The 16,506-nt window shown below is 35.7% G+C and overlaps 1 protein-coding gene across 16 annotated transcripts in view; it reads left to right on the top strand.

Annotated features, from left to right (window-relative positions):
* The window catches only part of RBFOX1 (RNA binding fox-1 homolog 1), a 1,320,820-nt gene that overhangs the window by 904,450 nt on the left and 399,864 nt on the right, over positions 1–16,506 (top strand). For 13 of the 16 annotated variants that reach the window (XM_042798374.1, XM_042798373.1, XM_032983544.2 and 10 more), the window contains one exon: positions 8,090–8,131. The exons of the other annotated variants lie outside the window; for them this stretch is intronic. In XM_042798374.1, the coding sequence (XP_042654308.1) occupies positions 8,090–8,131 (42 nt within the window). The remainder of the gene's footprint in view (positions 1–8,089; positions 8,132–16,506) is intronic. 16 annotated transcript variants of the gene reach the window in all.

The following is a 16,506-nucleotide window of genomic DNA, read 5'->3' as shown; positions in this document are numbered from 1 at the left end:
AAACTTTCTACAAAAAAACAGGGAACTGCTTATGTAATAGGATACAAGGTGGGAGTACGGGAAGAACTGCAGTGCTGGCTGGTGTTATGCCACCTTGCAGGCATTTTACTTAAAAGGGTGTTGGAAAGTGAAGAGTTTCCAGGCTATGCTGCAGCACCACAAGTTTCCTTGAATGCACTCAGGGAGCCAAAGGCAAATTCAGTGACATAGGTATTTTTGTTGTCTGCAGCACACTTTGGGCATACAATTAAGGCTGTTTAAAAATACAAAACCAGAAACAAAAATCAGCCAAAAAGACCCCACCAAAAAACCCACAAACCCCCCAAAAATGTATTTTCCAGGTAACAGTGTTGGCCAAGCAATGCAGATAATCTTGCTGAAAAAAATGTATTTTTGCCTGAAACCAAGAAAAGGTGAAAATTGGACTTTGGGAGTTCTCATTTGATTAAAAGAGCCATTTACACAAGGGAATAATTGCTTACAAACTGTTTAAATATATCAGGTTTTTTACAGTGTTTTTATTTTATTTTTGGAGATTTTGTACTTTTTTTGTCTGAATAAAATTATCCTGTCTGGAATATTTTGCTAATTTGAGGGTAAGAAAAAGAGAGGGAGAAATGCCTGTAAAACCATAGATTATTTTTTATGGAAGATGAGATGGTCCCCATTTGCATTTACAGCTTTACAAGGATTGTAGCACTAGGCTCTTTCTCTTTTTTTTTTTTTTGATGGAAATGCTTAATCTGAGCTCAATGGGCCATAATAATTGCCTGTTTCTTCCAGTAGAAATAAACCCACTTGTATGTGACACTTGAAACCTTAACTCTACTTAGTATTATGCACAGAACTGTAGACAGTTCTTCACCCAAATATATTTATGACAGGAGCGCTAGTCGATATACAATACCAAGCCAAGGGCATTTGCGAATAAATCAGTCCCTCTAGCTACTGCTATAGCACAATAACTGATGGTTGTAATAAAACCCCATGAAATTAAAATTCTGTGCATGCAAACACACATACCTAGCCAGGAGAAACCTGAAGCTCTCTGTTCTGAAAAAAATTTGCATATGCATAGACACATACACTCTGTACCCCTTTGTATTAGTAACACAATGTACACAAAAAGTCTATAGGTTTTCAGCACTGTATCATCTTATTAGACTCTTCAACATTTGGGGGCTTTCAGGAGTGATACGTAGAAAAAATATACAAGCAGCTTGTAGAAGAGGAAGATGTTCCCAGTTATTCCTTGTGGAAGAAATATCCTTGGTTTTCTGCTTGAAAGCCTCTTGATGCTGCTGTAAGTCACTACAAAAGGCTCTGAAAACCCCACTTCCAGTTCAAATAATCTTATATGTTTATGCAGTTATTGATATTTTTATTGAGCCTTCTGTGTTTGAACACCTTAGGCTCTATTTTGTGGCACTGTGAGCTCTTGGGATGGACACTGTTTCCCCATTTGTGTTTTGAATTTTTACAGGAAGTATGGAGAAGCCTTTTTAAATTAATACACAACATTATTTATACATTTATTTACAAGACCATACTCTCTGCGCATATTAAATAACTTGAAGCATCTTGTCTTCTGAATTCTGTAGAATAATGAGATAATGAAAATTAAAATGTAATAAACTAGTGTAAGGGAAGTGATTGTTTCCACCTGAAATACACCAAACACCATTTGGCATATCTCCTTGTGTAGCACAGTGTTTTTGTGCAATATGGCAAGGAAAAAAACAAAGCAATCAGTTTTTGAGAGAAGGCTTTTACAGTCGGGTGAATATCTAATGCAAGAAAACAGCGATAGATGGATTTTACAAATAGTATGAAATGGTATGGACTGTCACATAATATATAATGAAATACAACTAGTGCCACAGTGGCTGAGTAATCTATGGTTTTATTTCAGCTATTTAATCTGTGTTTGAATGAGAAGAAATAGGAGACCTCGATCAGATGAATAAGGAATTACTAATTGTGAGGTTACATTCTGGTAAAAGCACTGTGACTGTGATCAGAGCCAAGTCTTTTGCATCTGACATACTCTGCAGTTGCTATGTAGGTACTGACTGCAAACTATCCTCTCCTAATGAAAACAGACCTATTGTTACAATTCATGTAATTTTATTTGCATTGTCCTTTTTGAGGTGGAAGTAGAAAGATAAAAATGTTGGGAGGTCCCATCCTGGAACTGCTGTTAGTCAGTGTCTTAAGCTGCACAGAAAATCATGGATAAGTAATTCCTGTGTGATTGTTCACTGGAAATACAATGACTATATATACACTTTTTTTCAGAAAACAGGCTAAGTCCATTTAGTACAAGTGTTTGTTTATGGTAAAATACCTAGCATATAGAAGACTTCAGGTGTTCACTGATTATCTTTCAACCACAGATACTGTGCTCCATTTCAAATGACACTTCTCAATCCTGAAAATATTTTGAATTTGTAAATACAAAACAAGTATTCGGGGCTGTTGCACTGCAACAAAAATGGGTTTTCTTCTATATTTTAAGCAGAGTCTCTCTCTAAATAACCCTGTCACCATCATATTGTTCTCTTTGCCACATCACTTAAACCCTTTCTATAAAATGACACTTAAAAAACTTGGCAGCAAAAAACCTCCCCAGGTGGACTCTTGGTATTCCTGATCAAGCTGGGTAATACTGCTGTGCTGTCAATCTGTTGGTTGCATCCATAGATGGATCCTGTTTTCTACTTGTGGTTCAGTTTCTTCAGAGCTAGGGCTTACATGTCCTTACAAAGAGTGGATGGCTGCTAAATACATTTAAAAGCTCTTATGTCTCCCACCTGCTGCTGTTATCTAAAGAAAACAAAACATACTTCCCTGTTCTATACATGTTCATGAACTCGCCAGAGAATGACATGTGCAGGTTGTACAGTATTTCCAAAGAGGGGTTTTTGTTTAAAATTATGGAGCCTGATATCATGAGTGTCTTAAGACTGTTGTCTTATAAGAAGACCTGTAGTCTTGAACTGTTGTTCAAATTATTTGAAAATTTTTCCTTGATTAAATCCTTCAAAGAGAATCAATATTTTAAGCATTCCTCCACTAAACTCTGGTATGTGAGAGCTTGACATAATGACACTCAACATATTGACCAGGTTCTTCATGTGGTCTTTAACTGAAATAAATAAATAGTTCGTTACATATGGTTCAATCCAGAGATGTAACAAATTAAATTTAGGATTGAGAAGCAATGTATTTAAAATTGTAGTATATCCACAAGGTTTGCTTCCAGGGTTTCTTGATCATTACTTAAATATGTTATGGCTTTCAGTTTTTCTCGCTTATCTATACAGGTTTACATATTGTAAATGCATTATTTATGTTTTCCCTTAAGTGCTTAGTACTGCCAGGATGTTTCTCTTAAACTGGCACAGATAGCAAAAAAGACAAAATGAGAGAGCAAATTTGGCACTAGTTAGTGGCACAGAAAGCCACTTGTTCCCAAATGAGCCTTTCCCTGATATATTTTAATAAACTGAACTGATAAATAGATAAAGGGATAGATAGACAGAGATAGATGGCATCGTTGTTTAAACTATGAAAAATATTTTATTATTCAAGTAAGTTTGGTTTGTTCATTTTTTTATTTCTAATCTCATCCTAATAATGCCTTAGCACAAAGTATTGCTGCTTTTATTCTGGAAAGATTCTAGTATGAAGAGTGGTGAGGGAGCTATCTGCGTGGAAGTTCACTCTCTGAGGGAAGTCATCACTGAAATGGAAATTATTATTATAGCTGAAACAGTTTGACATCACCAGTTTGCTGAACTTTGAACAAAGGAAATTGCCACCATTGGTGTGTCCTGCATGTCACCCCTGTTGTCGCCCTCCATTTCTTTTAGTAAACAGAATGCCATGGATGTGGTGGTAGACTGAGTCAAACCAGACTTTAAAATACAATTCTCGCTTCCATATGAAAGCTGTTTGTTTTAAAATAAATGGATATTTTTGATCTATTTGTTTTGCTGCCAGATGGGGTATAGCAGTTGGATGTTAAGATGCAGTCACTATCTCCTGACTTATACATCTTTTTTCTTGTTCACTCTGCCTCTGTATTGTATTCTGATACTGTTCATAAATACTTCTTTTTAATCTTATATAACATTTCCTGTTCTGGTCTCTGTGATGTTAGATATTTCTCAATTTTATGTTTAAAATTGTAGTATCAGATAGCCTTATAGATGACTAAGTAACACACAGAATTAATTATCTGCTTAAATAGTTAATAACTGTAACCCTTGTTTCACTTCACAAATACTTTATACCATTTGTTTGGCTGTTTTTACAAATTTTGCCTTTCTTCCATTCAAAAATTCCCCCCTCCCCACCACCACTTTTGGTTTCCAAATACCCAGAGCTGCTGGAAACTTGCATGTTCATATTATTAGAGTACATTAAACCAGCTGTTCTGAGTCAGACCAGAGGTCTGTAAGTCTAAGATACCATTTGTATGCATGCCTGTGGAAGAAGGGAACAAAGCAAGCTCCTCCAGGTTTTTTCCCAGCCCCCAGGACCTTTGTGTGGCAAAGGTGGTGTCTGTGCATTTAATAATCTTGTATCAGTTTTTCTTCTTTTTTTTTTTTTTTTTTAATCCCCAGCACCTACTCCTTTATTTACACATTGTATGAAGAATCATATTTTTACATAGTTTTGTTTGAACTGGCCAACTATTTTTTTTGGTTTGTTGCCATCTGGTTGTTTTCTTGGAAGAGAGAAGCGGTAATCATTCTAACTTTTCCATCTCCATGTTATTTATGATTTCATAGACACCTATTCCCAGCCATTTTTCTTTCCAGGCTGAAATATTCTGGTCTTCTGACTTGATCCTGTCTAGATATATTTCCTTACCTTTAATCACCTTTGTCACCTTTCTGTCTGAAGACAGAATGACTGTAAATCTGTGCAGCTGATATGAGGTCAGAGCCAAAAGTTTCATCCCATGGGGAAGAGGACAGCATATTCTTCTGAAGGGTCATGTTAAAGATACAAACCAAATATATTTTCCACTATATCTTAATGGAAATAAAATAGTAAATATAAATTTCAGAAAGTTTTTCCAAAAGACTTTTCACAATCATCTCAAAAGATTCTAAATTAATACTATAGGATAGTTTGCAGCTGCTGTGAAATAAAGTATCTTCATAATTTACCTAAACATGCAATCAGCATGTCCAGGCCCACCAATGCAATATGGCTGATGAAATGGGAAGAAATGTAAATCTCTCCTTGTTTATGTATTGTTTCAGGGAGACTAAACTTGTGAGCCATGTATGTCTGTGCAATACAAAGGTAAGAAAATCAGAGGATAAACTTATTACAGATAGAATGGAAGGATTATCTAATTCCGTATGCCATGACTGTAAAGCAAATGTAAATCTGGTGTTTGTTATTGCTTGTATAACAATGCATTTTAAGGCAGCACTTGGAATAACCCTTATCTCCTGGTGATTGCTTTGCTGAACATGTTTTCTGCACTACATTTTTGGCTTTTTTTTTTAAGCTTTTAAAATTATTATTACTACTACTACTGAGGTATTATTAGTACTTAATACCTACAAAGATTACAGTTCTAGTATGTTCTGTAGACAAGTTATGGAAAATACTCATGTTGCCAAAATTATGCTCTCTAGGCATCTGATTGGAGAAAAGAGGCATATTTGACAGGAGAAACAAAGGAAAGTGAGAAAATTATGTTAAATAGAAAGCATTCACAATATTCCAGCATTCTGTATTGGGCTGCATGTTCTGTTATGTTCTCCTTTATTCCCTTTGTTTTCTTTAATTAATCATTGTGTTGTTTGTTTATTTCTCATTTTTATTTTTTTAATGCCTGAAGAGTACCCTGAGAAATACTGGAATTAATGGTAGATGCTGAATATTTCTTCTAGAAAAATAGCTGGTATATCTAGAACACAAATTATAGAATGTAAGGTTGTCAGCTTCATCCAAAGAAGCTGACCAGTAAAATATTATAAAGACAAATCTTTCTGTATGTTGTTCAATTTGCTAAGTGGAACTCATGGGCTGTTAGTTTGGCAAATGACTTTCTTCATTTCCTTGTGCACCCATTTATCTAGGAAAAAAACATAGTGATGTCTGTCTTGTATTGTGACTGCTCGGGACAAAACTGACTAAGGGAGCGGTAGTAGTGTTATGTTCATAGATTATATCCTACAAAGAGTCAAAGAGTAGAAAACTGAGGATGATTATGATTTTAAATTTGTGGGGTTTAATATGTGTAGGACCATTGTCCACAACTGTTCACATTTCAATTAATATTTTCTTCTAAAAATTGTAGTTAAAATCTCTGGTGTGGAGGCTTACTCAGAGGAAAACATAGAGAGTGTTTAAAAAAAGGAAACAAACCCAAAACCAACCAGCCAAAAAAACCCAACAGGCTCACTTCAAACTCAGACTATAGATCATCATTGTAAATCTCTTCCAACTGAAATGTTCTAGTTTATATGTTTAAACAATGTGAACAAATGCATGTAGAGCAGATTCAGATCTAAAATTAAATTTTGAGACCTATGCAAGTACACTTAAATGCAGAGTAATATAACTTTTAAGTAATCTATAAGTGGTGTTAAGGAATGAACTTTGAAAAATGGAATCATGAGTCTGCAAGAGAGAGTCACTTAAGCTGTACTTGGTTTTACCCTTTAGGGAAAAACAGTAAATAGACCGTTGCTGAATTCCTTTACCTTGTGTTTCTTGCTTGGGAACTTGAAGAAACTTATCAGAAGAGCATTTGTTGCTGTTAGATTCAGATTTTTTGTACAGGGACTTTGGTGTAAATCTTCTGCTATATATATGGAAGGTTTAGCTTATAATTTATTTACTAGGATTCATTTTTCTGTGTGGAAAAATGGGCTGGCAGTTCTGTTCTTTTGTAAGTAACCTAAATTTGCTTGAGAAGGTCCCCTTTTCATCATCACAACAGAGTAAAAATCTCAGAAAAATGAGTATTTGTTCATGTTTTCACTTTCTGTAAATGCAAAGTAGTGAAAAGCATTCTATGTATCTCTGAAAATATCCTTAGAAAACATCGCATCTATTTCTTTTCCATGTGTTATGAATTATTTGCCATGTACATCAATTACAGAAATGGTAGTGGTAATTACAGAAAAATACACTTTCAATGCTAATGGTACTCACTGATGATTCTAAACATTCTGAAACTATTTTAAAACTAAAACTAAAACCAACCGAACAAAAAAATTCTCTTGCCACAAGTTAGATGAACTGACATCCAAGTGCCTTCCTGAGCAAAGCTTTTAAAGTTTTGTTCAAGAGGTCCTGGTGGCAGATTGAGTTGGAAACCAGGGGGCTAGAAAGCCTACTAGGAGCTGGATGTTTCAGTGCTGCTGTTGAGTTTCTTCCCAGAGGAGCCCCTTGCTTTTTGGCAGAGTGGTGACTTCAAATTGTGCTGCCGTTGACTGATGACTCACGTCCGCTGTTACTTGGTAGTGAGGTCTTTCTCAGCAACCAGCTCTCACACTCTAAGAGTGTTTCTCATAAACCTGGAAGAACATAAAGACAGCAGTATGGAAAAAAATGTGCGTTGGCATCAAGTCATCTTCAGAGTTATTTTTATACCAGGTCAGAACTGAAAGCTGTCATAGGATTGCATTTTATCACTCCTTTATTTCTTAGGTGTGCTGTGAATATATCATGATACCTTAGTAGTAGGATATTTAGAAATATAACACAGACTTGTGACAGAGCAGAAAAAGGGGAACACTTCTTCCTGACCTGAACTGCCAATGAGATCTTTAAAATCTCCAAAATGCTTTTGTAATTCAGACTTGTGGCGGGTTTTGGTGTTAATTTCCTTTTGACCTTTGTAAATTTAAAATAATAAGAGAAAAAAAGAATCCCTTTTTTTGAAGTAATGATTCTGTCTAGATCCACAATACAATATTGTGTTTGGACTCAAGGCTATGTTTCCAATATTTATTTGTGTAAGATACGTAGACCTAACAGCTTTGTTGTGGCAAGAATGCTATGCTTTCAAAGTTGTTGTTTTGTTTTATTTTGTTTTCCGCTCTTGTAGAGTTCAAAGCAACAGATGAGTTGTGAAAGAGAACAACCAAGGGTAAGTGTAATGATATGCAAAATGTTCCGTTCCTTTAAAACATAACCAGAATCTAGTTTGTCCTGTCAACAGATGGGTTGCTTTAAGAGGAACAAATTTAGTTCATTTGTTGCTTGTTGGTAAATATTGTACATACCTCAGTATAAAACAGTTAGAGTAAATATAGGTTTTTCTTCCATAATTTAGTGAGCTTTGGCAGTAAATGCCTCTTTACAGGAGCTCTCTTGGCACTCAGCGTGCTCTTCATATGCACCGTGTGAAGATTTAGTTGTGGTAAAGGTCACTACGTTTCTCAGACTTTTTCCTCTACCAGATTGTGTGCTTTCAGAAAATCAGTGCTACAAATGTGAGGGAACTGGCAGAAAAGGTCCAAGTATTTTAGTTTGTATATTGGTTGTGTACAAGCTGTAGACAAGATGGAGTTCCTGAACTCAGGTTGCTGACCTTGTTTTGTTTTCCTCTTTTCCTATGTTAAAGTGGCAGTTTTTAAACTGTTCCCTTTAAATGCTATATAAGCTAAATACCTCTGCAGGTGCAGATCACAAGTATTTCCTTTTTCCACTGATTGCTGATTGATTCTAGTATTTGTTTGGAAAGGCATAAGAGTTTGCAGTTAAAAAACAAAACAAAACAAAACACACACATACCACACACACACAAAAAAAAAAAAACAAAACAAACAAAAAAACTCCCACCAACAATAAAGAAACACACCTTCCCCCCCAAAAAACAAACAAACAAACAAACAAAAACAAACAAACAAACAAAAAGCAAAAATAAAACAAACAAACAAAAAAACCCACAAACTTTTTGGATCATCCAAGTGTTGCTTAATAGACCTACATTTATTGATACTGTGTGATGGGTGTTTTCTTGAAAACCCATGTGCAAGTAGAGAGAGGGAGGCAGGCATGAAAGAAGTTTAAGTTTTTATGCAAACAAAAATATTATTGTAAATAAAAAAAGCAGCATTTTTTTGTTTGTCGTTTACTAAGCATCAGCAGTGCCTGCATGACCTGCAAGTATAAAGAATATACTCTAGTCTTGAAATAAGTTGTGCAGTGATTTTAAACATTCAGTCATTCATTAGATTAACTTCTTTAACATATCTAGATGCTTCAGCAGGTCTTCACCATATTTGCAACGGGATTTTTGGTAAACAAGTTATGCAAGAATGGTGCATCACATACTGTCCTTGATTCTTTTCTTGCTGATATGCGAGTGCATTGCTATTGTACCGAACTTGGAGTGTCACAGCTTTGTTTTATCAGTAGTAACGCCTCAACAGATCAGCTGTCAGAGGTAAAATACTGCAATACTACCTGAAGGACAATCTTTTCAAGAGGTAACAGCGCCATGGAAGCAAAGAAATTTTTAATTTGTTTTTATTAAGTTTTTGCCTTTGAATTAAGAAAAATATTGTTTTGAAATAGAATGGGAGGAGGCCTCCAGCTCTGTGTTCAAGTAAATATGTGTGATTTTTTTTTTTTTTTCCGAGTAGTTGATAAAATGCGATGCAGTAAAACTTTCATGTATCTTTCTATTTCAGTATTACCCATTTATATCTAGCAATGTTCTAAGTGCTTATGATGACTTTTTGTCATATCAAAATGTGACTTTTTATGACAATTTAAAAAACCCCACATGTCTAACCTACCAAGATTAGGTACATCTCCTTCCACTACTGCTGTGATGTTCCTGTTAAGTGAAATACAGTTATCAGTGTAAACTGTGTTCCTGGGGTTGGGATGCAAAGCAGTACACCACCGCTCCGTCAGAGGTTGTGGCTGTGGTACAAAAGCTCCAGCCCCTGAGAGGTCTCACGCAGACAGACGTGGCGAAAGCAGCAATTAGTGCTGAGCATAGTAGAGCTGTTCCTTTCCCCTGCCTGCTCTTCGAACGCCCAAACCTTTACCAGTGCCCAGAATCTATTCTGGTTTACAACAGCTCATCTGCTGTGACAAAAGGTCACAGTGAAATGCCAACATACTGTGTAGAGATGTTTGGTCATAGCTCAGTGCTGGCACCTTTGTCTCTCTTTAGTCACTGTGCAAACGGCCCCCCGCTGCCAGGTCCTGCACCTTCAGCACCCTCAGAATGTGACTTCTGTCACTTGCAGGTTAGCTCCCAAACTGAGCAGTGCTGTTAGACATGTTTAATTGGCTGAACTAGATTTTTTTTTTCAGGCCTGCAAGGTTTTCTTTTGGGGTTCGTGACCTACCATGAATACTTGGATGTGAGGCAGTCTCTTCACAGAAAAATATTGTTTCATCCCAACGGAAAGAATTGAAATGTAACAAGAGAACAGGATTATAACAGCAAAACTCTAACATCCACTTGTGTGTGTTAAACTGAGTTAAAACTAGATTATCCTTCAATCATCTAATGATAGCATAAAAAAAAAAGACATTATCTCCCACCTTCCTTGCCAAGTCTGACAATGTGTCTGCCGCTCTCCTTTTTTGATTCCCTAGTCATTCCTTGGTCTACAAGTCCTAAAGAAGTTCCAAAAGAAAGACACTTTAAGAAAGGCTTGTTTAAAGTGTGATAGTGGAAATAATTAGACATTGTATGGTTATAGAAGGAAATATCCAAGTCTTACTGTAATCATTTATTCAGACATTTCTCACCTCTTATCTGTTTCATTGGCATTTAAATTCTAAATGCAAAACAGACTCGCTGTTCTGGAATAAAGCATGTAGAGTAATGAAACTCTTATTCGTATTGGAGCCTCCGGCCATTTTACATTATATTTACAATGAATGATAATCCTAGTAATTAAGGAAGTCTGTATATTTTAACTCTTTCCTGTTCAAGCGTTGAAAACGACAGTGACCACAAATTGTTAACTTATTCACCTTGCCAACCTAGTACAATTCCCACCTACACATTAATGTTTATAGCTGAATTATTTAAATGATAATTCATACAGAAAGCTATGGGAATTTTATCTCTAGCACAGCTGGTTGGGTGGGGTTTTTCTCCTGTTTGGATATCTAACATGAGCAGACTTTGGTATATTTCCATCTGATTTTTAAAATTAAAAATATTACAAAGCATTAATGACATTTTTAAATTTTCCTTTCTCTTGAAAATGATTTTCACTACCATGTGCTGCCTTGAATATTATTTTTTTTTTCATATTTCTGTAATTTCTTTTTGCTTTCTAATCTGGCTTCATTTAAATCATGGTGCACTAAAAAACTAATGTGTCTTTAAAGACAAAATTGCTCATCAGTATTGCTCTCTCCAGCTCCATCCACACACAGCTCTTCATCAGTATTTCCTTTAAAGAAAATGATACTGTTCGGTCCTCTTTCAGTTTTGTGTTCTTCAATTCTGATTTTATAAATCTCTTCTTAGACAGATACACCCTATCCTCTTCTCTGACTCTTTCCTACTGCCACTTGCTGTTTTATGAGTCACTGTGTGGAGCTTAATGTAATTGTCATTCTGATGCATTATAAATGACCTGTAAAGACAGAGAACTCACAGCTTGCTCAAAATCATTTAAAAACACTTTTCTCATTCTTGGGTCTGAAAAACAGAATTTGAAACATGAATGATATTATTTAAGGCTGTGAAGAAAATCAGGATACCAGACCTAGGTAGAAATAAGCTGTAGTATATAAATGTATATATAATAAAAAAAGTGTAGTGACAGCCTCGGAAATCTGTCTGCTGCTTCCACTTGAACCTTCCTCACTGTTTTGATTTCAACCTGGGATTTTTTTTTTTTTTTAACACAACCTAAGGACATTATTTAAACTCATGGGCTAACTTAAGTCTCACTGAGCTTTACCTAACCTTCCTTTCAACTAAGAAATTATTACTTTGCATTAACAACTCAAAATAATTGTTTAAAGTGAACTTCCATATCTGCATTTACATGCAGGAGTTTTGCTATATAAGCTACTGCTTTTGGTCTTTATGCAGTAATACTTGATGAGCTCTCAAAGGTGGGCATAGAGCAATTTTAAACTCTAATGTTAGGAGGATTTATAAATGTTCCAGTGAATACTAATGAGGTCTAATGGTAAATGGTGTGATTAACTTCCTTGCTCTGAAATTTTAAGTGACCTAGTTGTTGCTCTAACAGCTTCTTTCACATATACTTATTGTCAAGATGCATTATGTGCAGCCAGAGTTCCTTCTCTGGTCTGAAATATAGGAAGGGCAGGGTCTTATTATCATCTTGTATTTAATATCAACTTATAATTTTTTGTAGTACTCTAATTTTCAAGGAGACAAAAGGAAGATTTGCATTCAATATCATTCTATCGGTCCTGTCTTTTATATGGTAAATAAAATAACCTGTCACATGCAGCCAAAAGTGTATTAAAGTTATGCCCGGTAGAGGAAAAACAAAAGCAAATGTCCAGCAAAATTTTTAAGCAACCATAATTCTGCAATATTTAGCTTTCTGTGTGTCTTTGCTCAGTGCTTTAATTAATCAGTTTGTAAGGTGTTTAGCTGTGTAGATGGGGTCTTTTTCAAAGATTTTAAAGAAAATTTTTGAAGCTCATCATTGTGGTATTAGCTTTCTCTAGTGATCAAAGAATAATCCACTATGATTTTTGTGTATAGTGTTCCTCTGATCCACTGAGGAGGTAAAGCGTGATTCAGTGACAGATGCTAATTTTTTTATTCAGTTTGGTCTGGGGGGTGCGGTGGGGAGGGAACATAACTGGAGAGAAGAAGAGAATCAGAGTGGAAGTGATTTGTGAAATGGCTGCTATTTTTGAGCATTTTCTGAAATAATTTACTGTGGTGATAGCATGGCAGAACTTATATAGTGGCTGGCCAAAGAACCTGTGCTTTCAATCTCTACCTCTTCTGACACCGGACTGGAAAAAAGGAAGGGTATATAAGCTTGTTTCACGAGTTAATGATGTCGTCTTACCCTGTTACCAAAAAACAACACAGTAATTCGTAGCATTTCTGCAAAACTGGGCAGCTAGTTCTGTCCATGAATAAAAATTTCACTGTTTTTCCTTTCCTTCTGAAAATCTCTTGGTATGCATTTGCAAACAATGTGTGTACATTTTGCCTGGAAGAGTAATCTGGAACTACCTATTATAAAAGCCACTCTTAAAGGAAAAAGGGTTGAAAGGGGAAAACCTAAGATATAGTTGTAGAATTGGATCAACCCAGTGTGTGTTTACTACTCATCCTTTTATTGGGAATTCACGTAGGTTATGCTGCATTTAACATGCTAGACAAGTGGCTTAAAATGATCCTTCTTTAATTTCTGTAGTTATTCTTGCAGTGAGCTGTATGTGTCATCATCCTTGTAGGTGTATGGTGAAGATACAGGTAGGTGAGATGAATAAGAAGTCATGGTATTTTTGGTTCCTGGTCTGTATTACACATTGACATGGAATTAAATTAATCTCAATCGACATTTTACAAACTACATTCCTAGTGGTTCCATAAAGAGTAATTCACAGCATAGTTTGGAAAAACATTATTGGAACTAAGATCTAAAGAAGAATAAAAGGGTTGTAAATAGTCCAACAGACTTCTGGGGAGGGTGGATAATTGTATGAACGTGATTTCATTAGATGTTCTTCTAGCTTGAAATTAATGTGTGCAAAAAAAGACAACTACAGATATGTGGTAAAACTCAATTTCAGTCCTGCTGGCAGTTCTGATATACTTCAGGAGCTTTCTTAAGTATAGTAACTTGCTTAAGATAACAGTGGTCTCCAATTTGTTGTTTAATAACCGTGGTGATGATTAAAAAAAGTAACAATGGCTAAGTAATGAAAATCGTCATGATTCATGTTTAAAGTGACATAGCTCTTGCCGTAAGGATGCTGTTGTCCTCTTAAAATGTTAACTGCTAATAATATTCTCCTTTGATCATGAGAACAAAAAAGCCTTTAGGTATTTTCCTTGTCTCTGCTGCTGAAGGAATGCCATTCAGAAAACCTTCCATTCCTTGCCTGATGTTGTTTTGGCATCTCTCTCTGAGAACCCTAGCCAGAGGATTTTCTGTTGTTCAAGTGCTACTTTCTCTTGAATACAGCTTTGATTTTTGCACAGTCAAGGATTTTCTCAGAATGGTGCTTTGTAATTGCTGAAACTGAAGAGTTATAGTAATATTTGGTGAGGCTGAAGCAATGTTTTCAGTAACTACCCGTCCTTTTAGTGTGACAGATTTTTGTCTAGAGCTGCAGCACACTGTATGGAATTCAGCAGCTACTCAATGTATATTTAAAGTCACGCTTGTATACAGGCAGCCAAGGATAGGGATTTGGTTCATGAGGCAGTTCACGAAGTGTAATCAAGGTTCAGGAGGCGGCAAACTTCTGAAGGGATAGGAGGAAGTATATTCCGATAGTATAAAGGCTACTGAGCAAGTAGCCAACATTAATTCAGTATCCTGGTGCTGTCTTCCTCCCGCTACAGAAACATTACCAATGCACAGTACTGGATCCATACTGTATTTGGGAACAGCTTTTGCCCTCAGAACAGCAACTTTTGATACAGACTTTCTGCAATGACTGCGTAGAGCTTCCTTTGCAGAACACTCACTGAAATCAGTGATGCTGTCCTAGAAAGGAAGATAGATTTTCTTACTTACTTTGTATTTATTGAGAAGGAGTTCTTTTGTCTCACAGTTTTATAATTTCTCTTTGATCATGGAATCAGACCTTTAAGTGCACAGCTTTAACAGTGTTTATACTATCTTGCCTTACTATTTCAACATCTATTGCTTAGTCAATTTGACTAGGAAAGATCATAGTCCTCTTTAATGTCATGCATGAAGTCAAGCAGGAAACACCATCTAGTTTATAGAGCAATTTTGCCTTTGTTTTTTTTTTTTTTTTGTTTTGTTTTTAGTTTGTGGGTTAGGGTTTTATTTGGCTTTTGGTTGATTTTGTTATTTTCCCGCAGCATTTCCACAAGGTCTTTCTGGCTTGGCTGGGGGATTGTGTGGTTTTGGCTCACAGTGCCGTTGGCTTGTACTATTTTTATTTTCACTAGGGTCAAGTGAAAAACCTGAAAAAGCTTTTCAGTTGCAGGTAGGTGGCCTGGATTTTTATCATACTCTTTGGTCCTCCTGCATGGTGGATTTCTATTCTCATTTATTATATACCAAATAACTGAGCAACTACATTTTTGAAGGGAACAAGACGGGTATTGAAAGTATTATATCTGAAAAAAGTAATTTATGGCAACAGTCCAAATGATGTAGTATTATAAAGATGTGTATTCATTGGGCCATATTGACTTCTTGAACCAGTATTGTTTAAAGCAGAAAGAGTGATGGAATATTGACTATAATATGGACATCATGTTCTATTATTGATGGTAATGGACTTATGTTTTGTAAAATCTTTCTAAGCCTTACTTGTTTAAACTGGTCAGGTTTACTTCTCTACTAAACCATGTATTTATGCTTTTTTAAGTAGCTGCCAAATTGTTTCAAAGCAGCAAATTTAAAATCCTAATCAAAAATGCAGATGCACACATCAATGTATGTCTAAACATACAAATACATATATCTGTAGTACACATACATATATCTAAAAAATAGAGCTTAAGGATCCTGTCCTACATACTTGTATTTGACATTTTCAGAGCATATACACTGTACTGTTTACATGTGGGTGAAATCTTGGCTGCAAATAGGCCATGATTTCAGATGTGTCTACTTGTTCTTAGACTCTTGAAACTTTTTTACAAGAAGAGAACCTGGACAAGAATTGTGTTGTATTCTGCAGTAAAATCCCATGTTGTCCTGAAAGCCAAGTCTGTCTGTGTTCAACAGAAATGGTTTTCCTAATAGAGAGCATGAAGCAACTGTATATAATTTCCAGGAAGTAGAATAGAGAAATAAAAATAAAATACGCTAAACAAACGAAAATTATGTTTTATCAAGCTGATATTATTTTTGAGCCATCTTGAAGTTTTGGACTTAATCAGGGAGATACTCCTGTTGTTTGAAATCAAATGAAGATAAGTACAGAATTTAAAAAATAACTTCAGTTCTGCTATTTTTTTTCCTCTTCACAAAGCCTTGCTGCAGAAATTTCTGTAGAAAAAACTATATTTGGGTTGAAACTAGATGGTCTTTGTCCCTTCCAACCCAAAACATTCTGTGATTCTATGTTTCTATATTAGCCAACATTTTCACACTTTTCACTGCGTTTGCAGAAGCAGTTGAGACGGTAAGACCAGCAAGCAAACATCCCTGCTACATATATCTGTTTAATGCTTTCCTAATGAAGGGCAGTCCTGGACAGCTTGACCACTGCAGGAGCCTCAGCAGTTTGGAGACTGGCATATTTAAATACCAAAGCCTGAATTGTGTCTTCTGCTTTTGAGACTGAAATAAACTCCCACACCATGCTGCTGTGCTAAGA

Source organism: Tyto alba, unplaced genomic scaffold, assembly GCF_018691265.1.
Source record: "Tyto alba isolate M040663 unplaced genomic scaffold, T.alba_DEE_v4.0 Super-Scaffold_28, whole genome shotgun sequence".
In the NCBI taxonomy this organism is placed as follows: Eukaryota; Metazoa; Chordata; class Aves; order Strigiformes; family Tytonidae; genus Tyto; species Tyto alba.
The sequence above is the reverse complement of the archived record's forward strand: the minus strand, read 5'-3'. Positions and strand labels throughout refer to the sequence as shown.